Source organism: Micrasema longulum, unplaced genomic scaffold (genome assembly GCF_059751315.1).
Source record: "Micrasema longulum isolate JH-2025_06_02 unplaced genomic scaffold, ASM5975131v1 h1tg000894l, whole genome shotgun sequence".
NCBI classification, from domain to species: Eukaryota; Metazoa; Arthropoda; class Insecta; order Trichoptera; family Brachycentridae; genus Micrasema; species Micrasema longulum.
Window position 1 is genome coordinate 63,706 of NW_028278085.1, and position 27,403 is coordinate 91,108.

Genomic DNA, 27,403 nt, shown 5'->3' on the forward strand with positions numbered 1-27,403 from the left:
GGGTTATTATTTCTTTACAAATTTCTTTAATGGTCTTACGCTGATTCTATCATATCTTGGACTAGCGGACACTCTCAGACTTTTGATTATGCTTTCCACGTTTTTTCGCTAATTGATTCAAAATCGGAGAATTTATTATTAACTATTTGATTACTGTTATTTTTACTAGGAGGATTTTGAGATTTATTAATTTTGTTTGCTAAGTTTATACCCACATTAGAGAAATAGTCATTGAAAATGTCAGCACATTTTTTTGGATATTTTTCTACTTCAATCAGTTCTGAATTGTGAGAAACGTTTTTGATAGAAGATGTATTTTTTTTTTGGAATTAATATTGTTAATAACATTCCAAAAACATTTGTAATCATGTCCGGCTTCTACAATTTATTGTCGAAAATATTTCTCTTTAGTTTCCTGATTATCGAGGTAAGTTTATTTCTGTATATTTTGTAGTCAGTCATAATTTTATTATTATTTGGATAATTTGGTTGGTTTAAAAATCTTTGTTTGTTTTTTATTGACTTTACCAGTCCATATCCACGTTTGATAAATCTTTTCTAGCGTTTATGTATTAAACAGAATGTACAGTGCAGTTATTGATATGTGACAATAATGTTATTTCGAAGTTTTCTGAACAAGTATCAGGATCTGAGGAGTTGTAAATATCATTCCAATTTTCCGAAACATATTTTTTTATGGATAGAGCTCTCATTTTCTAATTTAAAATTATTATTTTTAGATACAAATATCCAAGTATTGATGATCAGCAATATCAGTTTTCCATAAAATGGATAATGCTTTTTCAGTCTCGTTAATATTTGTCCAGATATGATCAATACACGATGATTTTTGGCCGTTTATTTCCCTAGTATAGTTATTTTATAGTTAAATTGTTCATCATATTAATTATCATCTATTAATCATTTTTCACATTTATTCATCACATTAATATTAAAACGGCCGAAACCGGAAATATTACGTTCGTTCCTTTATAATATAATATATTTTCTAATTATTTCACGAAACTAAATATATGGGACCCGTGTGTTCGATATATTCCGTAGATTTAAATCTTATTTTTAGACAGTTGACTCAGATTTATTTCAGAAATACAGACACATTATACTTACAGTTTACAAAGACTACAACGCCACTGTTTTTATTGATAACTTTTGTTGTTGCATAGTAAGTATAGTCAGGAATACTATACTCAAGCGCGTTATAATCGCTCAGGTGGGCCTCTGTTAACACTATGAAGTCGGGTTTTATTTCTAATAAACTTAAATGACAAGAAATTCATCAAAATTATTTTGTATGCTTTTTATATTTTGATGCATAATTGAAAAGGAAGGGTCATTTTTTCTTCAAAATTACATTGCACTCTTCTGAATTCTCGCAGATAAATTCAAGAACTTCAGAATATTGGTCGATTTCGTTGGCTATAAATTCATCCATATTTTTTTTAAGTCTATTTTTTGTAATGCGATTTGGTGCATTTTATAACTAATTGTACATTTGTGACTGTTTGTTTCATGTTTTGTGTCCAATTTAGTGTCATTTTTACTGTTAGTTTTCGTACAATTGTGGCAACTCGGGTCCAAGTTTTTGTTGGTGCATTCTTTAGTTTTGTGTTTTTCGGCACAGAACATTCATCTAGGGTTGTTCATCAGCTGTTCACATTTTACTGCAGTATGTCCTAATCCTAGGCAGTGATAACATTGCATCAACGGATTGTAGTCCTCTACATGTGCTCAAATGAATCCAATGTTTAATCTTGCTTTACTTATCAAAGCTTTTCTCAGTTCCCGGTGGTTTCAATAATAACATTTTGTAAATGTTCATATTTACGGTTTTTGTTTTTCTACTTTACGATCATAGGGTTTTCTTCCTTTGTTTGATCGATTAACATTTTGATTTCCTTGTTTTGTTCTACAATGCTCTCGATTATTTCTTCGTTTGTAAGATTAGTATCTATTCCTCCCACTATTACGCACGGTCTTTTTTTCTGAATTTCTTTGGCGGTTAAGGTCCTTGTTTTATTTATGGCTTGTGTTAATTTTTCAATGTCACTTTTTTAGGCATGTGATAATAATCTTGTTGATAGATTTTTTTTACACTGCTTACTCCTATTCCTAATTTAGTGATATTATTTTTTTGGTAGATAATTTGTTTTATTTCTTCGGCCGAAGTTTGCTTATTTTTGTTTGTGATGATTGTTGCAAAGTTCGCCTCGAAAACGTTTTTTTTTTCATTTTTATTATCTTTTATTACAGATGCATATGTTTTTATTTCACCCGGTTTTATTTTAATATATTTTCTTTATTATTTTTGGCAACTCCTTCAAATTTCTCTGCATATTCTTCACATGTTTTTACATAATTATCACATTTTAATGCATGTTTCTCACATTTATTTATGTAGTCTTCATTTTGTAAGATTATTTTTTCTTGTAGTATGGTAATTTGTTTTTGATATTCTGTAATTTCTTTTATCCATAAATTCTGTAGATTGTTAACATATTTATCAATTTCTTTTTTAATTTCTGGTTGATTTTTTATTTTTGATGTTTCCAAGATTATTTTATCAATAACTTTTTGAGTTTCCATTTTTTTTTTCATATTAGAATTTTTTTATTTATATTTATGTTGGGTTAAACGGGTTAATATTTTCAAAAACTATGTTAGCTCTGTAACACTGAAACACTGTTCACAAGTCAAGTGTTGTGACAATATATTAAATATCCCGGTGGCCTCCGTGGCGTAGTGGTTAAGACGCTTGACTCACGCATGGAAGCTTTCGGGTTCGATTCCTGGTGAGAAAACATAAATTAAATGTGATTTTTCTCAAAAAACCAAATAATCCGTAGAGTACCAACTCGATCCTCTCAAGATCTACTGATTTTGTGTAAAAATATAATTTATTTTCACGTATCGTATTATCATCGCTAAGATTTTTAAAAGTTTTTAAATTTTGAAAATCCCCACCCACCGATACTTTGAAATTATACCACCCGCAACGTCACTAATTCTGGTAGTTGAGTGATCAAAACACACATCTGAATGGCGACGTTTATTATTCGAAAAATTGCACTGACTCGCAGACATTTTACGACATCTGTTCCGGACGCGCGGGCGAATTTATAAATATATTATTATCCAAGTATTATGTATGAAATAAAATGTATCATGTATTTGAAATAAGTATAGGGCCTCGGTGTATGTGATAAAGTCAAGTGCTGAATCCTCAAAAAAGACGAGAAGTTTCACTTTCGGATTCGGCCTTGACTACACCGAGGGAAAATATAGTATAGAAATAAAGTTAAATGTTAATATTGTGTTTTTGTGTATTCATGTCTGTATGTTGCTCGCCGCGCGGCGTACTGTCGACTAAACTCGTGCGCGGGTAGACGCCGCTATTTACGTGGCCGGCCGTCGGAACAGAGTGAGTGGGGGAGGCCGGGTGAGTGGTCGTCCGTACCCCCACTCCCCGACGGTGGCTCGCGTACACAGCGGCGACCGCGCGCTCGGGCGTCGGGCAGTGCGCCGCGAGGGCCTTATAATGGGTACACTAAAAAATAAACGTCATTTCGCTCAAGACAGTACTACTGTGTTTTACTCTCCGCCTCCTGCCCTCCGCTTCCCGCTGGACTTCGTTCTTCGCTGCTCCCTTCCGCCGTGACTGCCCTGACTGCGCTCGCCTCTTTGCACCAACAGGACGCGTTGGAAAGCCCTTTTCAGGGCTACTGAGGTTGACTTAGCAGTCAGTGCTTTCTCGGTGCGCCGGGCTCAGGCCCCCCATTTCCGCCGGGTGGGCCGATTGAACGGAACCAGGGAGACGAAGCCGCCACCCCCCCTGTTACGGGTCGGTTACAACATCATTTGACATGATCGTATTAGTTTGTAGGAATGACAGTTTGTTTTTGTTTCTGACATTTAAATGTCGAACAGTTATAATTTGTTCCTCAAACACCCAAAACGTCGAAAAACATGGCTACCCCGAAAATCAGAAATCTGTTTCAATCATGATCGCTCATGGTTGCCACAACTATAAAACAACGTTTTAATTTATTGGGTATTGCAAATACACGGTCACATAAACCTGTAACCTGTTTTGTTTTCATGCATTTTCGAGAAATTTCACTGTCCAATTAAATTCTCTAATTTTTGTGATCATGTAAGAAAACATTTTCATACCCGATTTCCCATAGCGCTGAAGTTCCCCATTGCTGCATCAAGTCAAATTAAAGAATTGAAAAACATCCGATCTCTATTCTGCTTTGAGTTTTCAGTTTATTTTTCTTATAAATCTTAGACAAAACGATATTATGATGTTTGTAATTTGAACTGACGGCCCCGATTGAAATGAAAAGTCATCGGGGTTTTCTTAAATGGTCTATAAAATAAAAACATTTTATGTAATTGGTTACCGAAGAACGCATCAAAATTAACTTCTGCGCCACTCATCGTTCAAACACATTAGTAACACCAAAAAACTACGCTTCTCCGCGCTACAAAAATGCTGACATTATATTACCAGTAGTTGGCCTGTTCACTTACCATTCTTGAGATTCTGAGTTCGATTCCTGGTAGGGTAGACGTGATGTATCGGTTTTTAATGTGATTATATGCTGCAATATTTCAATATTCCCAGACTGGCGATATTTAACGTCATTGCATTTTTTTTCAAAAGAAAGCATTAACCTCACATTTAAGAAAGAAACAACTTGATGGTTGATATGCAATAATGCTTTATATTGATATTTGTTTCTTTTCCATATGTTTTGGTTAAATTTTTATATTTATTTGGATATAATTTCAAACAAATTCTTTTAATTTAAAAAATATGTATATAATTGTTATCCAAGTATATATAGTTTCTTTTTACATCTAATTCTCTAAGAAAAAAAAAACCTACTGACAATTCGATTAAGTTTCTCGGTTGACCAGTTTTTTTTTTTTTTTTGTGTAAATAAAACATCTAATACATGATTTTTTTTTATAGGAGTTATAAAAAAAACTCTTTTGGGACGGTACATGAAAAAAAAACATTTTTGTGACAATACATAACATAATATATTTAAAAATAGTAAGAAAACATAATATTAGAAACATACAACACAGTTTTGTTGTAAACATTTATATTAATTACTCTTACTATCAAATAGATTCAAGTAATACATTTTCATTTCTACACTTTTTGATTTTGTTCGACTTTTGGATTTTTTAGTGCAATAGGCCGTTTATTAAATTACGAATGGCCAATATTTTCAACAAATTTTTTGCCGATCTTTGTTAAACGAAATTTAGAAACTTACATTAATTTATTTTGAGTTTCGTGTATTGTGGTTGTGAATATCATGATTAAATGAGTATTTTAAATTTGTTTTCTTTAATTTACATGTATATTATATTCAAATAATCGTTGTGGGCATGATTTACGATCGTGAAAATCGAAGCGATAACCGAATAACGTTATTTGGCATATTTACGTTATTCGACAACTCTTAACGATATGCGTTTTCTGTCAAATCGGAAGTCGGAATAAGATATCTGTAGTCTGTGGTCGGAATTTCAGAAATCAGCAGGAAAAATTAAACTACGTATTTCGCGTATTTCGTAACTAACTAGCCTTTAGCGCGGTATTATATTATATGCTTTATTTATATTAGCTTACTAAGCGTATAATAGTCCAACGGTCCAATGTTCACTACTTAATTTTCAAAATGCCTGCATTTCGCAATATAATGCCGCCAAAAACCGAATGCAATGTAACAAATCAGTAGATTTAGACCTAATTTCGTGGCGATTAGCTAAGTATTACGTGCGTAGATGTAATCCAAGGTGTCTACGAGTGTTGTGTTTCGTTTGAAATTGTGATACTTAAAGATGAGTCAGATTTTTAGTCCGGGACATTTCTTAGGAGCAGCTCTTGTGGGGCTCATTGGTGCGGCAGGGATGTTTTTGATTGAACAAATCTACAACAACAAAAGAAGAGTTATTTTAGGTAATGACTGTCAATATAATACATCAAAATTGCATCTGCATCATGCATATAATAATACATCATCCAAGGAAGAACATTATCAGAGATTTAGGAATAGTTTTAGATTCCAGGCTTGTGTTCGATATTCACATTAATGGAATTTTTAATCAAGTATACGAAATGCTAGGTTTTTTAATGCGAATGTCTTCAAAAACATTAAAACATTTATATTGCTATATAACACATATGTGAGAAGTCAGTTAGAATATGCTTCAATTATATGGAATCCCCAATATAAAATATATATAAACAACCTAGAAAGGACACAGAAGAAATTCATAAATTTAATAAAATATAAATTTCACTGTTCACCAAATTCAATTCAAACTCTGGAGTATAGAAGAGTGATTGCATATCAAATATTCCTGTTTAAACTAGTAAACAACGTCGTAGACTGCCCTTTACTTACAAGTTCTTTAGAATACCTTGTACCCAACAGAACAAGACTCCATACTACATTTAATTTGCCAGTACCTAGGACTAACTCAAGGAAAAACTACTTTTTCTTTAGAGCATGTCATTATTATAATATGCAGACATTTTTCATCTCTTCTATATGAAATATAGAAGATTCCTTATAGACAGTACAGCCGCTTAATTATACGATGTCAGTAATTATGTATGTATGTACTCATATGTTCATTATTATATTTTGTACCTTTTAAATTATTTTTATGTAACTTTTTTCTTTTCTTATTCTTTAAATTTATCTTATTTCTATTTATTTTATTTTTATTACTGTATATAAATATATATATTTTTATTTTATTTGCAACTTCTAATTGATATTTCTTAATTGTTAAATTGCTTTTATTTTGATACCGATAATGTACTTAATCAATAGCTTACACCACTGTGGAAAATTTATATTGACTGTTTTCACCATTTTCGTTTATATATATTCTTTTTTTCTGTATTCAAATATGTAAAAACTGTTGTTTTTTTCCCAAATAAAAACAAATAAATAAAAATGTTTTTAACACATTTTATAAGGGAATATGGGAGTCTAGATGTTATTCCGATGGTCCCTATGACTACTATCGAATCTGCATATTGCGAGGTTTACAGGAGAGCAAAATCAGCTTGATTGTGTTTTAAATAGCTATCAGATACTGTAGAATTGCGAAAAGAACTCTGCGTGGAAGTTCGATTTCTTCTTTCTTAATCAGAGGCATCCAATAAAAGAATTGTTATGTCTTGGATCCCTAGCCATTGTGGTATTCCCGGTAACGAGAGGGTGGTTAAAACCTAATGTAACAGAAAAGTCTTGGTTTTACAAAGTGATTCTAAGCAAATTTGAGACATCTTCCATATGCAGAATGCGTATTGGACACTGTTGTAATGGTTCTCACCTGTTCAGAATCCATGTCCGGGACTCTGCCATGTGCGAATGTCAGCTTGAGGAGGAAGATCTAAATCATGTTTTTTTGGATGCCCCATTAATGATTGTTATCCTGAGTTCCTATCCGACCTCTCCGATACCAACGCCCCGTTCCCTATTCATATTCTTACTCTCCTGTCCCCACCCAATAAACGTGTATTTAAAATTCGGTTATAAATGGTTTTAAGCTGTAAATAAGTTATATTATTATATGTATATATTAAATTAAATACTAACTTACTAATTTGAATATATTAAAATTACTCGTTTTTTTACATATTTGTAAATATGTAAAAAAACAAAAAAACTCGACACTGGACAGAACACCAGAGTTGAGAGGTGAAAAGGCCATTAAAAACGAAGAAGAAGAAATAGCTATCAGATGCTGTAGAATTGCCAAACATGTGTCTTGAACTAAGATTGGGGATATTGGAATCTATCTTGAACAAATGAATGTCCATAAGTATACCTAGGCTTACCATAATCATGGAGTTTCAAACCGGGACAGAAGTGAAAGATTGAACAGAATAGAGAAAAAAAAATGCACATGTCTTTTCCAAAAATTGTTTTATCAAATGCGCACAAAACAAAACAGGTTACAAAAACCGTTATACAGAAAATTTAACTATTTATTATACCATTCATATTTTTCGCTTTAGTGTACCTTATTCAGAACTTCGTCATTCTTTTGAATTTTTTCGTAAAAGTCATTGATGAAATTCCAAATTTTAGCTTGCAATGCAAAAGTGCTCGTACGGTGGTAGTGTTGAGGAGTGGACGAGGTTTGAAGAATACCTCGTCCTAGGAGGAGGTAAATTTAGAGTGGACTGCATTGTTGGGGAAGGAAAGTTGTGCAACTCCACTAACTCTGGAACCCTGGTGAAGCTGGCGGTCGTGAGGCGCTGGCACAGCTTGTATGGAGCTGGCGGTCTAAATGGACTCTGGCACAGCTTGCTCGATGAAAGAAAAAAACACTTTACTCGGAGAATGTTATTTGTATACTGCAATTTTAATGTTGTTGACGGCACTCACAGGTAGAATCATTGTTGCTTGGAGTGCGCTAGAAAATGGGAAGGACGGGTAGGTAGTCGCGTGCACAGAGTTTTCAACTAGGGTAGGCAGTAGAAAAAAAGTATGTTTTATATAATATAAGTACCTAATCAATCTTACCAAACAGTTTCCTTCACTACTCACATTAGTTTGAATCACTATGCTGTAAGTAGTTAATATTGAAATTACCTAAGCTACATCAAATATCCAAATAAATGCTAAATTTATATGATATATTTCTTATTTTTAATATAATTTATATAATATATTGCTACGAAATCCTTCTTTTGAATATTTTTATATTTTCATTTATTACGGTTGCTACACTTGAAACTAAATCATTTTGGGCTCTATTTGATATTCTCGTAAATGCACTGCTAGATAATTGCAAGTGATTTTCCAAGATACTGACATATTTAGCTAGCAAATCAATAAGTTCCAAAAATTACCTTTTTTTTTTTAAATGAGCGCATAACATAAATACTCTTGATTGTCTAATTTTATAACAGAAACCAATTTGAGGTTATTTATTTGACATGACTGTCTTTTATTAAATAATAATCTAAAAAAACGCTAGATGTCAGTAACGTATTCGTTTGTTCTTTCTAAAACAATGTACCTACCAACGTAAAAGCACTGCCTACTAGCTTACACATACACGCGTAATTACAACTGAAATAAAACCCACACATACACATATCGTCTCCGCATCGCGTTATGTTCATATGGAAGAAAAAGGCATTTGTAGTTCGTGCCTCCCGACCCAGGCCGATAGCGGCGCGCTGATCGGTACAATATATTACTTAACCGAATTATCTCTGACGTGTTTTTCAAATTTTAAAAATAGTTACTAATATTTTTGACATTATTTTTTGCTATTATTTTAATGAAATTCTAGTCGGGTAGGCACTGCTTATATGCCTTTATGGAACGCACGCCACTGCGGGTAGGTATATATGGATGGTCCGAACAGGTAGACTCCAGCATGTGGCCTCGATCATCTGACCAAATGTGTTTCATCATTGAAAAAACACCGTCAAAGGGTGCGAAAGTTCCCGGGAGGCACAAAATGTACTGCAGCATTTTTATTAGATTTGGTACATCGACGTGTTGCTCATGAAAATGTTTGAATAGTTAGATCCATTTTTTAACATACTCAATTTGGATAGTCGCTGACCGTTAACGGGGACAAAATACCGAACCGGCTGGGACGCCGGGACCAATACCTGAAACTGGTACAATCCCGGTCAAACCGGGACGTATGGCAAACCTACATTTACCCAAGAATGTTGTGGAAATTTTTGTTATTATAATTATTTATAGGCAGGCAGCCTTTGCTGATGCCCCTATATCTCGTGTACTGCTTTTTGTTCAAGTTTATTTATTTATTACAATACTGTCCTATTTACTATTGTACAGATGTAAACGGCTCTTTAGAAATACTAATTATTGTAATGTTGACTTCCAGCACAAGATTTGGCCCATCTGGACCACCAAGTAGCTTGTATGAGGAATGAATTAGAACATTTAAAAGAATTACAATCTCAGTGGTAAGTTTATTTCAATTTAACAATGTTTGAGTATGTCCAAATGCTTGCAGACTGGCTGGATTTCCTCCCTAGGGAGTTATTCATATTGAAATTTATTGCAACAGAGAGGGAAAACATTATTGAGAAGGGAATATAGACGTCTGGCATTTACAGGGCTTATGACCTGTCATTGGCTGGTTTAAGTGGCCAATTTACACACTGCAACATTCACCATTCTGCCCATGTTTAAACATCCACATTTCCTCAACTCTTCCATCTGTTGGCTTTTGTGAAGTAAAGGAGCTGAAACCTTTGTCATGTGGGTGAGATTCATCCAGCTGAACCAAATCACCTACTAGGCAACGCATGAAAACAATTTTTCCAATTTTTATACTTCTTCATTTACCAGGTAGTTAATTCAACAATGTTTGAGTATGTCCAAATGCTTGCAGACTGGCTGGATTTCCTCCCTAGGGAGTTACTCATATTTAAATTTATTGCCACAGAGAGCATGATAAAGGTTTCCCGCATGATAAAGGTTTCAGCTCCTTTACTTTACAAAAGTATGAACAGATGGAAGAGTTGAGGAAATGTGGATGTTTAAACTTGGACAGAATGGTGAATGTTACACAGTGTGTAAAGTGGCCACTTGAACCAGCCAATGACAGGTCATAAGATTATTTAAGCTTTCACATTGATTCAAAAAACATATTATTTATAAAATCTTATGATTATTTAAGCTTTATGATCCAAAAAACGTATTATTTATAAAATCTTATTGTAGCATTATTTTTCTTTTTCATTATAACCTAGCTAAATACTAGTCACTTTATGTTTATGTTAAATTATTCTCAATTTTAATTTGCTATATTTATATTTAGAACATAAGGTTTTCTCACTTCAATTTGTTATCTTTTATTTGTCATTTTATATTTGTATGTTTCTTTTTTACTTTTTTGCAGTTTTAAAAAATTTACTAATTTACTAATTGTTGTAATATTTAATAGTAAATTTAAAATTTACTATTAAATATTACAACCAATTTACTAATTTGTTGTAATATTTAGTTGAATTATATAGTTATATTTCATATTGTATATTACATAATGAATTGTTCACTGCTGTGATTATTTCTGTAAAACTTTTTATTGTAAAAGGTTCTTTGAACCGTCAATATATAAATAAATAAATAAAAAAGCCCTGTTAATGCCTAGACTTCCATATTCCCTTCTCTAAAGTGTTCTCCATCCCTGCTGTAATTTGGAAATCCATTATTCTGTCTACAAACATTTGGACGGACTCAAAATATTGGAATAAATAAACATGTTTAATAATTACAAAAAATGTGATAATACCAATAAGTTTTTTTTCTTCTAGCGTACAGAGGAAGAAAAATGGACAAGCAGTTAAACGACTGCACAGGCGCCAAGCTATCAAATCTTCCGGAGTGGTCAAGGACGCTATCGACGGGAAATCGTACACCAGCGATACGGACTATACAGAATACAACTCGGCTCTCGGGACGGACTACGATGTTTCTAGCGAAGAGTTCTATGAAATGTCCACCGACTCTGAGAACGAAGGGAGCAGACGAGGCAGTTCGACCAATGGAACCAAGAAGATAAGCAGAGAAGTGGAGGTAATTTTTTTTATATTTCGCGCATTTGATCGTTTCTGAGTCCGAACAGAATGAAGTATACCGCAGGTTCGAACCGTCTATATCAGGGGTGTCCAACCGGCAGTTTGCGGGCGCCTGGTGGCTCACGACCTATATTTTAGGCGCCCGTAAACAAAAATGGACAGAAGATACTTATATCGAATCGCAATGTTTATGTTGTAATTTTTTACTTTTAAAAATACATGTCTTAAATTTATGGCTAAAGAGTGTAAGTGTAGCCTTGTAAATTTTCAGGTAAGAACATTTTTTTCTATGATATCACAAACACGAACATGGCAATAATGCGTGCGTCAATCGTTTATCCGAAGCGTTTGTATTGCAAGTTGTGTAATTAGTAATTTTTTATTTAAATTTATTTCAATAGAGAGGGAAAACATTTTTGAGAAGGAAATATGGAAGTCTAGGCATTTACCGGGCTTACGACCTGTCATTGGCTGGCTTAAGTGGCAACCAGCCAATGACATGTCATAAGCCCTGTAAATGCCTAGACTTCCATATTCCCTTCTCAAAAATGTTTTCCCTCTCTGTTGAAATAAATTTAAACCTAGGTACTTGTTTATGGTTAAATTCCAAAACTTTTAATAATTAATTTTCAAATATAGAATTCTTTTTGCAAATGTCACTCTGCTCTTCTCTCCAACAGGGGTGCACCTAATTTAGGAATGCGATTTTCAAAAATGTATTGAATGTCAGTTGATATTATTTTAATATTACCAAAAATCCAGTAAAAATAAATAAATGGGTAAAAATTATAAGGAATTTAAGAAAATAATCTGTTTGGAATCCATAAAAACCAAACGTTTGTAAACATTAAAGAACTTTTTTTTATACAGAAAAAAATAACATCTTTCCAATTTTTTTGTATGTGCATTCTCGACGAATGCAACCCTGGTGAGCGAAGAAAAATACATTTAACTGTTTTTCTACTTAATAAATTGCAGTTTTTAAAAGCTATAAATATGTTCGTGGCAAAGATCTACATTTCACTGAAAACCGGACGTAAATCGGTCCAGTCCAATTCAGTCCATTTAGGACACACATACGAACATTGCCTTTTATATATATAGATGTATGTTTAGTTATTAAATAACCCTGAAGAGGGCAACGTGTTGTTGCCGGAACTAGTCAGTTGTGTCGACAAAAAAGTGGTTCATAAAACAAAGTTATTTTATTTGTCTCTCAAAAATTTTACAATGATCCATAAAGTTAGTGCTACAAATATCGACCAAAAAAACATGCTTACTGTAAATAACAGAAATTAATACATTTTTAGATCCTCTCTGCCTCGGATGCGTTTATATCTAATGGAACAGACGGCGACGTGAATCAGGCCTTCGGAATGTTGAAGGATTTAAAGTCGGAGTTGCGCTTGTCCGCGGACGGCGCAAAGGATGAGCTGCTTGCGGAAGTATTGTGGAGGATGGGCAAATGTTGCCAGAGGATGGCCAACGTCTGCGAGAAGAATTGCGACAGCATTGGGAAAAAAGAAATCGTACTGGAAGGTAACATTGCTGGAAAATTTTCCAAATAACCTATAACTAGTAAATAATAATAATCATTTTAAATGACGATTAGATGTTTAGTATAAAACGGCATTGTTCTATAGTTGTTCGCTTACTAACTAAACTTTGTGTAGATAAAAATAGCATAAAAATACAGGTGTTCTCTAAACCCTGTCACATCCGAAACCACGGTGATCAGTATGAGCAGGAGAAGTGAGGAGGGTGGAGGGGGAGTTAACAGCGCGGCCGTGCCCCCCTCGCTTCTCCCCTGCAGAAGCTACCAACCATTTGTTTCTTTTAATATTTTATTCGTCCTAAATATTTTTTTAAATATGCTAATGTGTCTTCTGGCCCATACCGATCATTGTGGTTTCGGATGTGACAGGGTTCAAAGAACACCTGTACATCTCTTTATTTTGTGTGGTTTTGGTAGCATTATTTCGAGTGATAATGAGGAATTCCAGCCCAACCCGGAATTGAATTTTAAAAATGTTTTCGTGTACACGTGAATATTTAAACATTTCGGAGTAGGATGAAATATCTCAAAAACGCACGCAAAAATAAATAAAAAATGTTAAAAATAGCATTCATTTTAAAATCGGAAACAATGACGTCACTCCTTATATCTACGTGTAGTATTTCCGGTTTCCGCTTTAAAGCCCCGGTTTGACGTTTTGACCATAGGAACGTTTTGACCATAGAAAAAAAGAGTATAATTTGACATTTCAACCAGAGATTATGTCAACTTTCTAGGTTTTTCTAAATCGAAACGTTCGTTAAAACAACCATAACATAGAAATGAGCAAATTACGATCAACTAAATGAAGTAATCAAAGCAATATTCCATAGATTCTTGTCAGGTCAGTGAAAGTAAGAATGCCCACCGTTTCATGACGTCACTACTGAAAAGTGACACACTGATTACAGTCATTTGGCGCGGTATTTGATAAATTTAACTTTAAAAAATCATATCTTTGTAAATAACGCACAAAAAAAATAAAAAAAATTGGCTTAGTAAAATAGTACGCTAATAGAATTTTTTTTTATTAGAAAACAGTGGAATTCCTCATTGCTTCTTTATTACATGTCCTTAGTCTGGCACCTAAAGCGTAAAGCTGATCATTAGTATGGTCCCCTCAATATAATGTATATATAAATCAAATTGAAAACATCCAAAAGAAATTTATAAGGAGCCTGGAATATCGTTTTGGCAACATTGAAAATGATTACGGCGCATCTTTGATCAATTTTAATATAGAATCACTACAAAAAAGGCGCCTTACATATGATTTAATTTTTCTTTTCAAAATTCTCAATAATATAGTTGATTCGCCGTATCTTTTACAAAATATTGGTTTCCGTTGTCCTCTTCGCTATACTAGATTAAATTCCCTTTTTTATGTACCAACTTGTAAAAACAATTATACCTCGAATTCATTCATTAGACGTACCTGTAGAAATTATAACGGACTCAGTATTGATGTAGACATTTCTAACTGCACGTTGCATTTGTACAGAAAATTTCTTCATGGGGTCGATTATTTGGGATAGTTGCTGAATGTGCATCTTGAGTGGTTTATGCTATGTATATGTGCCGCATGTAATGTATATGTTTGTGTATGTTTTATATGTGCGTTCATGTGTGTGCGTGGATGGCTCGGAGTGTACATTCGGTATTTTTATTTATTTTAATTTATTACCTCCATGGAAAACGCAAATGTCAACAATTATTCTTTTCTCACTTAAAATTCTTATTTATTTTTTACTTTTTTGTCACATTTAATGTTTATATCTTTTTAATTTATGAATACTTAATTGGTCTTTTTATGTTAAAAAATTGTTGTTTTCAATACTTATTTTGTATGACTGTATGTTTTCTGAATAAAATAAAATAAAATAAATATCACCTTCATGTAACAGATGATCGGTAAACTGTATTTAGTGTACCAATGCAGTGCCTTATGCACTATCTGGTGCGGACAGGAATATAAAAAAAGATGTGGCCGTCGTCAATGCATTGATGTCTTTTCAGATTGGATTGATCTTACCGCCGGTGTGCCACAAGGGGGGGCACTTTCTCCACTTTTATTTTCCCTTTTTATCAATCCAATAACAAAAACCTCCCCTGTTTGTACCATTTATATGCCGATGCTTTGCAATTGTATATTCATTTCGAACCCGTCGACGTTGTTGAAACACATAGAGTAATGTCACTTGCACTCGAGCATATCTCTTCTTGGACAAAAAAACATGGACTTCTCATAAATCCAACAAAAACCCAAATTGTACTTGTTGGTAGCAAACAAATGTATTCAGTTTCAATGCTTCAGAGCAGCGTTTATTTTATAATTTAAAAATACATAAAAGAATTTTTTACCCACTAAGTCTAAAGACTTTTCGGTGGGAAACATTTTTTTAATTTTTTTAATTTTTATGACAGGTTTAAATTACATTTTTTTTTTTTGTATTTTACAGATTTATTTATAAACAGGCACTATAAAGTATCAAGAAGATATTTCTTCAGTTCTTTTTTTTTCATTTGAAGATTTTTCATGTTGATGATGGTTTGTGGGAGATCATTGAACAATCTTGGAACAACGCAATTTAATGTTCGCTCTCCGAAGTAATTTGTAATTCGGGGAACAGACAGGGAGCCCTTAGTTTTTAATCTAGTGTTGTGAGTGTGGGAAACTCTTTTTTTATATTCCCGATCAACAAAGTGATTTACAATCAATTTGTAGTCACAAAGTTGTTTTACCGGCAGGACATTACAGAATTTAAAATATACACTTTCGCCCATATGTTTCGCCTCACGGATTATGCTATCCGGTACGATCCCCCTCAACAGTCTCACCTGAATATCATAAATTTTACCCACGCACACGCATTCAAAAGTGAATTTTTCCACACTTCCTCTTTTCTAAATAGATGGCACAGAAATCCCATTCGTGACTTCAGTCAAAACCTTAGGTATTATCATTCATAAGCATTTAGGGTGGCACGATCAGGTTAACGAAGTTAGTCGTAAACTTTATAGCAGTTTGCACTCACTTAAAAGATTACAGAATTTCTCGCCAATTAATGTTAAGCAAACATTAGTCCAGAGCTTACTTCTTCCACTCCTCGACTATGCGGATGTACTCGTATGTTATCCAGATGCTAACTCTGAATTACTTGATAAGTTAGAACGATTGCACAATATTTGTATTCGTTATATCTTTGATCTTCGCAAATTTGACCACATAACCGAGTATCGCACGCAACTACACTGGCTCAGCATCAGGCATAGAAGAAATATTCACATTCTATCACTTCTTCACAATATTTTAAATAATCCCACTTCGCCTGTTTATCTGAGAGAGCTCATCCAACCTCTTTCACAACACGGACTATCTCTTCGTTCTAGTAACGAGAGAATCCTTTTAATACCCTGTCATAGCTCTAATTTTCTTGCCTCCTCTTTCACAGTAGTAGTCGCTCGATTGTGGAATAATCTAACCACTAATGTTAGAGACGCCCCTTCTTTATTTACATTTAAATCAAGATTGAAATGTCACTATCTAAATATTTCAATTGTTCCTTTATCCTTCTTCTTTCCTTCCCATCCCCTCTCCTCTCTTCATAGTATAGTGTTATTTGATTTTTTTTAGTATTTTTATTTTGTTAATCTTTATTTTTAATTTTTGTATAAAATTGTAAGATTCAATAAGTCCATGTATTTATAATTTTCTCAAACTGAACTGTTTGGGTATGTAGGAAGAAATTGCCTTAAGGCAATATGCCCGCCCTTATATGTATATATATTGTATATGTATATAAAGTGTCAAATAAATAAATAAAAAAACTTAACATGGCATATTATAGAACGTTGACATTTAAACATGCCTTTGTCTGTGAGCGTCATTGCTATAATGTTATGTTATATTTTTAGTCTTACGTTATGAGACCAAAAACGTGCTGCTAACTCTTGAGACACTAAAAACATGACGATGACTGTTTTCATATTAGAGTGACACTAAAAACAGCACATTAAAACTAAGAACATGTTTTTGAGGATGGGCGTCATAGCTATAATGTTATGTTATATTTTTAGTCTTGCGTTATGAGACGAAAAACATGTTGTTAACCATTGAGCGTCAATAGGTGAAACATGACATTGACGGTTTTATTTTTATTTATTTTAATTTTATTTATTACTAACAAATTAAAATACAATATTACAACTAAATACAATTTTTTTACATTAATCAAATACATATATTTACATTAACGTTTCCCATTACGTAAAAGAAATAAACAATTCTTGTGTACATAATGGGGAGTGACGTCTTACAATAGATTATTTTATTTTAATCAATAATATTTTAAAAATAACATACATAAATTACAAAAAAGATATTAACGATGTTTTCAATCGTATTTATATTTATTTTGTATTATAAATTTAGTAAAAACAGGACATATTTTAACTTTTCGTGAGCTGAAAAAATTTGGTATTCTAAAATAAATTACTCGATCTAAAAACAGTTCATTTACTGTAATTTTTTTTAATTAGTATGTTATTGTTTTAGGAATTCTACTTTGCAAAGAAGCGGTAGAGAAAGCCCCCGAAAACGCCGAAGCACACAAGTGGTTCGCGATACTTACGGGGCTGCGATCTGAATTCGTAGGCAAGTAAAATGTTCACGTAACTCTATTATTAACCCTTAGAAATTCCTTAGAAAATACTAGAATTGTCATGCAATAACAAAGTAGCTTTCTATCTATTAGGTCTATAACTTAAAAACCGGATTTAATTTAGGAAATTTGTGTGTTTATTACAGAAAATCTTGTACAATTCTGTTATTCAAAGTATTGTCTATCGGAAGTTACAATATTTCCCCATCTTTCTGGCAATTTGTGGTGCCATCCCTAAAAAACTGATTATCTTTTGAATCAAAGAACGAATCGAGCCAATTCTTGATGCCTCGGACTGAAGTGAAGCGTAATCCGGAAGTGCATTCTGCATCGACCGAAACAAATGAACGAGTGAGCGAGAACTTCCCATCCGCTATTTCAAATGTGTTTGACAGCATTTTAAAGTTGACTGTAGACTATTTTTTCAAAGAGGTCGCTGATAATAGTTAATTTTGAGATTGGACGATAATTTTTTGTATCATTTTTGGAACCAGATTTATATTTTAGCGTACATATAGGCATTTTAGTAGTTGCGAGGAGAAAAGTAGCCGGTGAACGCTCGCAACAGACTAAAGTCCGTTCTATCAAACATATGCCAATTGGCCGCAAGTTGAGTGACCATATTTCGAACGCTCATGCTTACTCTAGTTATATAACTCAGTGTGTTCACAGGACGGCAGGACAACAACGATTTGAATTTGGAAGGATGTATTACAGCCTTAATAGTTTGTATTTACCTGCAGGAATGAAGGACAAAATTCTGGATGGAGTCGTATTTAGGGAACATGTGCTAGAAGCCCTACGCATTAACCCGACTGATGCCAGTCTCTACCATCTGATTGGTCGATTTAAATTTGAAGTAAGAATGGAACATTTTATAATTATTGATCCTGTTTTTTCAATGATATACAGTAAAACCCCTTTTTTTTTAATGGAGCAACAAAAAAAGTGTAAAACTGAGGAAAACTTTAAAGTGAGAAAATGAAAATGTATGGAAAAAATTAAATTTCATCAAAATATAATTATTGTACAAGACTACTAAATATGCTGCAGAAAAATTGTAAGAACCGTCATGATTGAGGATTATTCATATTTACCCATGATAAAATTAAAAATATTTTGTATTTATTCAAACAATACTTAAATGTGTTATTTTTTATTGAATTTAAAAAAATACAAATAAGTTTATCTAGGTACTTAACCTTAAAAACACTAAAATAAAAATTTGAATTAGCATAAAATGCATACGACGATTTTTTCCCTAAATATTGGTAAATTTTATTTATACGGTATCACTTTTTTTTGTATGGCACCACAAAATTTCAACTGTCTAAAATAAACCTAATTATTAGCAAATGATGTAACCTTGTAAGAAGGTTTCGGATGTGACAGGGTTTAAAGAACACCCTGTATAGCTTGATTAAAATGACAGTTGTCAGCAAAAGTGACGACATAACTTTGTAGTAATGTCTAAGGAGTGATTTATATTGACACACGAAAAATCATTTGTATCTGGCAAGTTTTAATTTAATTTTTGTTTTAATGCTTGACATATAAATCAACATAAATGTATGACATCAGCAATGTTTGAGTATGTCCAAATGCTTGCAGACTGGCTGGATTTCCTCCCTAGTGAGCTATTTATATTAAAATTTATTGCAACAGAGAGGGAAAACATTATTGAGAAGGGAATATGGACGTCTAGGCATTTACAGGGCTTATTTAATTTCATTTCGTTTTTTTTTGCACCACAACAGTCAAGCGTCTTGACCACTACGTCACGGAAGCCACCATGGCCGCCGGAGGCTGTCATTGGCTTCAGGCGTTGCCTAGTAGGTGATTTGATTCAGCTGGATGAATCTCACCCGACTTTTGTGAAGTAAAGGAGCTGAAACCTTTATCATGCTCTCTGTTGCAATAAATTCAAATATGAATAACTCCCTAGGGAGGAAATCCAGCCAGTCTGCAAGCATTTGGACATAATCAAACATTGTTGAATTAACTACCTGGTAAATGAAGAAGTATAAAAATCCGAAAAATTGTTTTCATGCGTTGCCTAGTAGGTGATTTGGTTCAGCTGGATGAATCTCACCCACATGACAAAGGTTTCAGCTCCTTTACTTCACAAGTGCCAACAGATGGAAGAGTTGAGGAAATGTGGATGTTGAAACATGGGCAGAATGGTGAATGTTCCACAGTGTGTAAAGTGGCCACTTAAACTAGCCAATGACAGGTCATAAGCCCTGTAAATGCCAGACGTCTATATTCCCTTCTCAATAATGTTTCCCCTCTGTTGAAATAAATTTAAGTATGAAATCAGCTTTAAAACTAAAAAAACCTTATTATTTTGCAAAAATGTTAGAGATGGGACAAATTGATCGATTAAAAAAATAATTTATTTGATTTTGTTCATGAAAAAAGTATAAATGTCTTATTTTTTGGTGATTAATTGTCTTAAACACACTGTAATAGGCTTTTTTTTGCATTTTTATATCAATTTTCGGAAACAGAATTTCATGTTTGCATGAAAAAACTGCTAAAATCAATTTGATCAGTGATCAGTAATTTCCCATCACTAGTGACATTAGTTTGGCAGCTGTCATTTTACTCGAGCTAAATTTTAAGGACAATAATATTTTATCTCATGACGACATCTTGCACCGTTTCCAGCTGTCGAACCTTTCCTGGCTGGAGAGGAAATTGGCAGCCACGCTTTTTGCTGAGGTTCCCATGTCCACATATGACGAAGCATTACAAGAATTTGGAAAGGCCGAAGAATTATCTCAAAATCAATGGAAAGAAAACAGGTAACTTTAATTGTTTTTGAATTTTGTTATTTGTGCATCTGGGAAGCGTGTTTTCAAGAGATGGATTGCATTTGAAATATATTTGATTGATTTGAGAAAATTTATTTGTACACCCATATCTTTCTTTGCTGACGATACGAAGTTGTCGGCCAACCCAACCGATAATAAGCCACCAGCAAATCCGAGATGACCTCAATCAGATTTTTCAATGGGCAAAAGAATGGCTCTTAACGCTAAACCCTGAGAAATGCACCGTCCTACACATTGGCCCGAAAAATACGTAAATAATATACACCGTGGATGGAAATCAAGTGCAAGCAGTAACGTCACACAAAGATCTCGGAGTTGTGATTACTTGCGATCTTGGGATAAATGGGAATCACATATTATCCAAGATATTATTAAAGATAATCTTTATATATGTAAATCTTCTGTACGTGTGATGTCACTGAACTCTTCCTAAACGGCTTTACCGAATTACGTGCGGTTTTTAGCGAAATGTAGATCTTTGCACTGCGCATGTTCGTAGATTTACAATCGAATCTATAAAAAAATCTAGAAACATAATTTTTTTTTCATCGACCTACCATTCAACGAGAATGCATATAAAAAAAAATAGAAGGATTTTGTTTTTTTGTGTTTAAGAAAAATAAGTTTTTAAATGTTTAAGCTTTTTATATTATTGTATATATGTATTTATGATACCAATCAGATTGTTTCCTTACCTTCCTTATAATTTCTTCCTATTTTTTTTTTTTTTTTTTTTACTTGATTTTAGTTAATATTAACTGATATACAATGCATTTTCAAAAATCGCATTCATGAATTAAGTGCACCCCTGTTGGTGAGAAGAGCCGAGTGTGACATTTGCAAAAATAATTATTTTAGGTTTTGAAATTCAACCATAAACAAGTAACTAGGTACCTACTTATCTATTTTTTAAAAATCCAAGCTAATAGTAGGTAAGCCAACGTTTGGACAGAACAACGTCTGCCGGGTCCGCTAGTCTAATATATAATTTATATATTGTTTATCTTTTGTGTTTCATCAGGTACTGAAATAACTAATGGTAACAATTATAGTACCAAGATTAGCTATCGGCAGCAAACAGAAATCATTTGTTTTTTTTGTCACAGACTTGTTTAAGCATCTGGGATCCAAATCACTCACTAGAAAAACTAAGACCATTATTTACGAAACTATCCTCAGACCGGTCATTGCATTTACATTTTTTTTTTGCATCACAGAGCACCCAGGCTTGAGAAAAATCACATTTTAATTTTTGTGTTCTCACCGGGAATCGAACCCGGAACCTTCCGTGCGTGAGTCAAGCGTCTTGACCACTACACCACGGAGGCCGCCAACGATGCCGAATGCTGGGTTATGACCAAAAGAGATAAAAACAAGGTATTAGTATTTGAAAGAAAAATATTAAGGAAGATATTTGGTGCTGTCAACCAAAACGGATGTGGAGGAGACGGTTTAATCATGAATTAGAGGCACTGTACGGCAAACCCAACATTGCACAATTCATTAAAATAATTATAATGGCTGGGCCACATGCACAGAATGAATGATAACCGTACCCCAAAGAAGATTCTTTATACCACTCCGGAAGGCAGACGAAGCAGAGGCAGACCAAAATTAAGATGGCTGGATACTGTGGAAAGTGACATTAGAGCGATTGGCCCGGCGAACTGGAGAAGAGCCGTAGGGTGCAGGGGGGGAATGGAGACGGACAGATTTTGGAGAAGACCAGGGCCCACAACGGGCGGTAGCAGCACTGATGATGAAGCTTTCATAAGCACCCAATATAAATGATTGAAATTATACATGATAGAATATTGTGTTTTTAAAAAACTATCGTCCCTAATGTATGGGAGCGAAGTATGGACTTGGAAAAACAGGGATGAAAGTAGGCTGAATGCTGTCGAAGTGCGATCCCTCAGGCGAATGTGTGGTAAAACTATGTACGATAGATGCACAAATGTTGAGATCCGTACATTATGTAAGGCACTATCGACAAAATCAAGAAAGGAGCTCTGCGCTGGTTTGGACACGTAGAACGAATGGGAAGCGAAAGAACGGCTAAGAATATTTACAATGCGAATGTTGATGGATGCAGAAATATAGGAAGACCGAGAAAGACATGGCATGACCGAATCCAACAAATACTTAAAAATGGACATGTCAAAAGTCGGAATAATCGGCGCGCGTGCATGAGAAGATGTATGAATGTAGAGGAAGCGAGATCTGTATGCAAAGATAGAGTGTTGTGGCGTTCTATCCTCTCTGCCTACCCTTGCGGCGAAACGGCGTGATGCTTTGTTTTTTTTTTGTTTATAAAACTTTGATATTTTTTTAAGCCAGGTTTTAGCGTGTTTTGGTTTCAGAAGTGTAAAATCAAAGACGTACTACTGCTAAATTTTATTTGATCATTTCCAGGCAGCAATATAATAATTATTATTTATTTGTAGATTGCTGCTAGCCAAGTGCCATATAGGAAAGGGGGACTACTCCACCGGAGTCGAGTGGTTAGAACGAGTGGTGTCAGTGCCGTGTAAAACATCTGATGTGAGTTGAAGTCTTGTTTTTTTTCGTATCTTTGTTGCTTAAAGCGTGGCTTCCCAGACCATGGCTCGCGACCCACCGGTGGGTCGCGAGCGAATATTGAGGAGACCTTTGCCACTGTAAACATGAATTTAAAAAAATAGGAAGTGAAAAATTTGACATTTCATTCAGTTGTTTATAATTCCTAAAAATTGAAATAAACTTAAGTTACGGAAAATACTGTGATAAAATAATAATAATTTGAATTTATTATATAAATAAAACACGAGTGATACTTTAATCCACAAATTTGGAATATTAACACACTCACAAAGGATGAGACACCAAAAATAAAATAAAATACTTAAACTCATTAAAATATCATTATATCAATTCATTAGTTAACCTATAGAAAATTTGTTGATAATGATCCTTCAGATAAAAATAACTTTATTTAATTTACTTACATATGACTTTGAATTATGTATCCTTTCCTCTGTTCTGTACAAATACATTTGACTTTTTAATAAAGATACCAGTCTCGAAGATGTCGCGAAAGCGATGAAACCGGTCACTGGATATTCCAAATTTGTGGATTAAAGTATCACTCGTGTTTTATTTATATATTAAATTACAATGAACTTCCATCAAGAATTTTCACTTACAAATTTAAATAATTTGAATTGCCAATGCACTACAGATGGCAGTGTTATGGTTTAATAATAATAATAATTATTATTATGGATAACTTATATAGCGCCATTTTCGTAATATAACACCTCAAGGGCGCTTTACAAAGTGATTATATAAAGATATAAATTTAATTTAAACTTTTTAATTTAAGAAAAATAATGTACTTTTTCACCACATACCAAGAATTCATTCAAATGATTTAGAGAACAAGTGGGTTTTAAGTTTCTTCCGAAACATCACTTCACTCTCACAGTTTCGGATTTCTGCTGGGAGAGCGTAGGCGAGTCATTTTGCTACATTTTAAGGACTATAACTAAATTGGATTTATCTAACTCACTGTGATTAAAAGTAATTAAAGTTAAAGTTGATGCTAAAACTGTAATGAAGAAAAATAAGAAACAAATACATCCCTTCCCATTGATATAACTTTGTAAAAAAACCTCGCCGCTTAGGTATTTAAGTATTTTTATTATTTATGTTGCGTTTCTTATTTCAACAGTCTTTCATTAACTTCAATCGCACTTATCCCTCTTTCCAATTGTTCCAAGAAGCTAAACTTTTAGACCTAAGACAAATATATTGTTTTCAGTGTTTAAAATATATATTTAAGAACCAAAATTTATTTACAAGCAATTCAAATAGATCAAGTCAAAGAAGGAATCGTGTGTTAGAAATACCACATTGTAAAACGAGGCTCGCACAGAGACATGCGTATTTTATAGGCCCAAAAATTTTAAATTCTTTTTTACTGATAATATTTCATTGATTCCAAAGTTTCAAAATTTTCCTTCTTTTAAAAAGCATGCACTATCCTGGATTCAAACTAAAGATACAAACTCTTTTTTTCTATGATTTATTTGGTTGCTCTTTAATAATAAGGAATATTTTTGTGTTTTTTAAAATATTTTTTATTTCCTTTTTTAATTACCATAAAAAAAAATACCATATTATCTTTTTTTTATCATTTTATCATCATTTATCATTTATTTATTCATATATATGTACATTACAAAATAAAATATCTTAATTCATACATATATAAATAATTAGGTAAAATTAGGTATATGTAAAAAAACACATTAGTATACATAATATCCAAAGAATAATATGTTAAAAAAGTAAGAGAATCTTGTAACGAAAAACTCCCTCAGAGACGTGAAAAATGTCAATGTCCAAAGTGATATTGTTCAACATAGAGATAGCCCTTCCAACAGGCATAACCATTGGCAGGTTGGTCCTGTATATTGGAATGTGAAACAGTCTATGTTGACGCTGTCTAAGGTAATTATCAGGAACATAAAAGCTAATGCTCCGCATAATTTCAGGGTTGTCAATAATACCGCGCGATTAAATTAACTTAACAATAGAATCACCATGTAAAGCGCCCTTGAGGTATTTTATTACGAAAATGGCGCTATATAAGTTATCCACAATAAATAAATAAATAAACAATCGAAAGAAGTGCGTTGTTAAATACACATTCCTTCTAGTCTTCAAACTGCTGTAACCAAGCATACCCTGGAGAAACTCAGTGGGATAAAGCCATGGATAATATCCGCACTCCCTCATGTAGAGAAACCGAAGAAATTTCTTCTGAACCCTCTCCACCATAAGAGAGTACTTCAACTCACACGGTCCCCAAATCATCGAGCCACTCTCGAGTCTACTTCGCACCAACGAGTTATAAAGAATTCTCAGTACTCGTGTACTACCAAAAACCCTAGCAGTACGCAAGACGAATCCTAACATCTTCAATGAACTACTACAAACTGTTTCGATCTGATCATGAAATGTCAGGGAACTCACAAAAGTGATGCCTAGATCTTTAACTTTTACAGAATATCTTATTTTTTCTTTGTTATGTTACACAAAAATATTATAACTGTCCATTATTTATTACAGGAGCAAAAATTTATTAACATTTTCTTGTATACCCACGAACAGGCCATGCCTTTGTGGGATTTTTTCGTTTACTATTTTTTTAAATTTTTTATTTTTTTTAAATTTATTATTTTTTAATTTATTTATTGGGGATATCAACAGTAATACACGTAACAAAAATTAAGTGGCCACTTTACACACTGTGTAACATTCACCATTCTCCCTATATTTGAACATCTATATTCCTTCAATTTTTTCATCTGTTGATGTTTGTGAAGTTAAAGAGCTGAAACCTTTATTTATGCGGGTGAGATTCAACTATTTGAATTATTTCACCTACATACTAGGCAACGCCTGAAAATATTATTTTTTTCAATTTCTATACTTCTTCATGGACCAGGTAATTTATCAACAATATTTTGAGTTTGTCCAAATTTTTGTAGACAAGGACTGGATTCAACTCCCCGGGGAGCTGTTTATATTAACATATTACAACAGAGATGAAGAACATTTAAGAGAAGGTAATATAGAAGTCCAGGCATCTACAGGGCTTATGACCTGCAATGGCTGGTTTAAGTGGCCACTTTACACACTGTGTAACTTAAACCAGCCATTGACAGGCCCTGTAGATGCCTGGACTTCTATATTACCTTCTCTTAAATGTTCTTCATCTCTGTTGTAATTTGTTAAAATAATACCTTATTTATTTTCTTGTATTGTGGCTATTTAATGTTTTTAAATTTTCTTTTATTCACAGGACCATGTGGCAGAAAGGGAAGCTCAAGAATTATTGCTGAAGTACGCCGGCTATAAAAGTTCATCCTGAAGTCGCGAATGAATAATGTATTATAAACTTGGCAGTTATTCATATTAGATCTTTACATCGAATATATGGTTATCGATAGAACGTCCAGCACCGAGGTCTACTGGAATAAGCCAACTCCAGCGTAGTGCGGTGCTGGTAACGTCATATGTATCTTTTTCGGGTCATGCCGTGTAAGTTGGATTCGTTCCGACGTTTCGGCTACCATTGCAGGAGCCATCTTCGGGGCAAACTGTGTGTTGTATAGAAGAAAAAAATGGAATAAAATAAATAAAACAACTTTGTTTTTAACCACTAATTTTTATTTTCCACCGACCGTTTCGAAGCAAACAAGCTTCTTCGTCAAGGTTTACACGTAACTAATGAATTGATTCCTTTTTTATTTTTATCATGTTCACTAAATACTACACGCGGACCCAATAAATATAAATAAAACCGCAAATCATCTGATAGAAAATAATCATAACTTCAATAAAAACACTGGATTAAAAGTACTTCATGTTGAAAATAAAATATTAAAATTAGACAACTTGGAAATCTTAGAAATTAAAAAAGCGATTCATAATAAGAAAACAATAATTAATAACCAAATAAACTATTTTTCTTTTAGTCCTCTCCTGTCTTACTTTGAAAATAATGATATCAAATTACCACCCGTGTAAGGAAAAAACGACTTGATTTATTGGGTCCACGTGTAGTATTTAGTGAACATGATAAAAATAAAAAAGGAATCAATTCATTAGTTACGTGTAAACCTTGACGAAGAAGCTTGTTTGCTTTGAAACCGGT

The 27,403-nt window shown here is 33.4% G+C and overlaps 1 protein-coding gene across 1 annotated transcript; it reads left to right on the forward strand.

Annotated features, from left to right (window-relative positions):
• Positions 1 to 5,552: 5,552 nt before the first annotated feature.
• Positions 5,553 to 27,114, forward strand: LOC148278322 (regulator of microtubule dynamics protein 2-like). Its single transcript, XM_088231583.1, has 9 exons — positions 5,553 to 6,004; positions 9,943 to 10,024; positions 11,381 to 11,642; positions 12,955 to 13,183; positions 17,755 to 17,853; positions 18,604 to 18,719; positions 20,531 to 20,667; positions 23,145 to 23,241; positions 26,549 to 27,114. Exons 1-9 carry the CDS (start codon positions 5,887 to 5,889, stop codon positions 26,615 to 26,617), a joined length of 1,209 nt encoding a protein of 402 aa, XP_088087709.1. The 5' UTR covers positions 5,553 to 5,886; the 3' UTR covers positions 26,618 to 27,114.
• Positions 27,115 to 27,403: the final 289 nt, after the last annotated feature.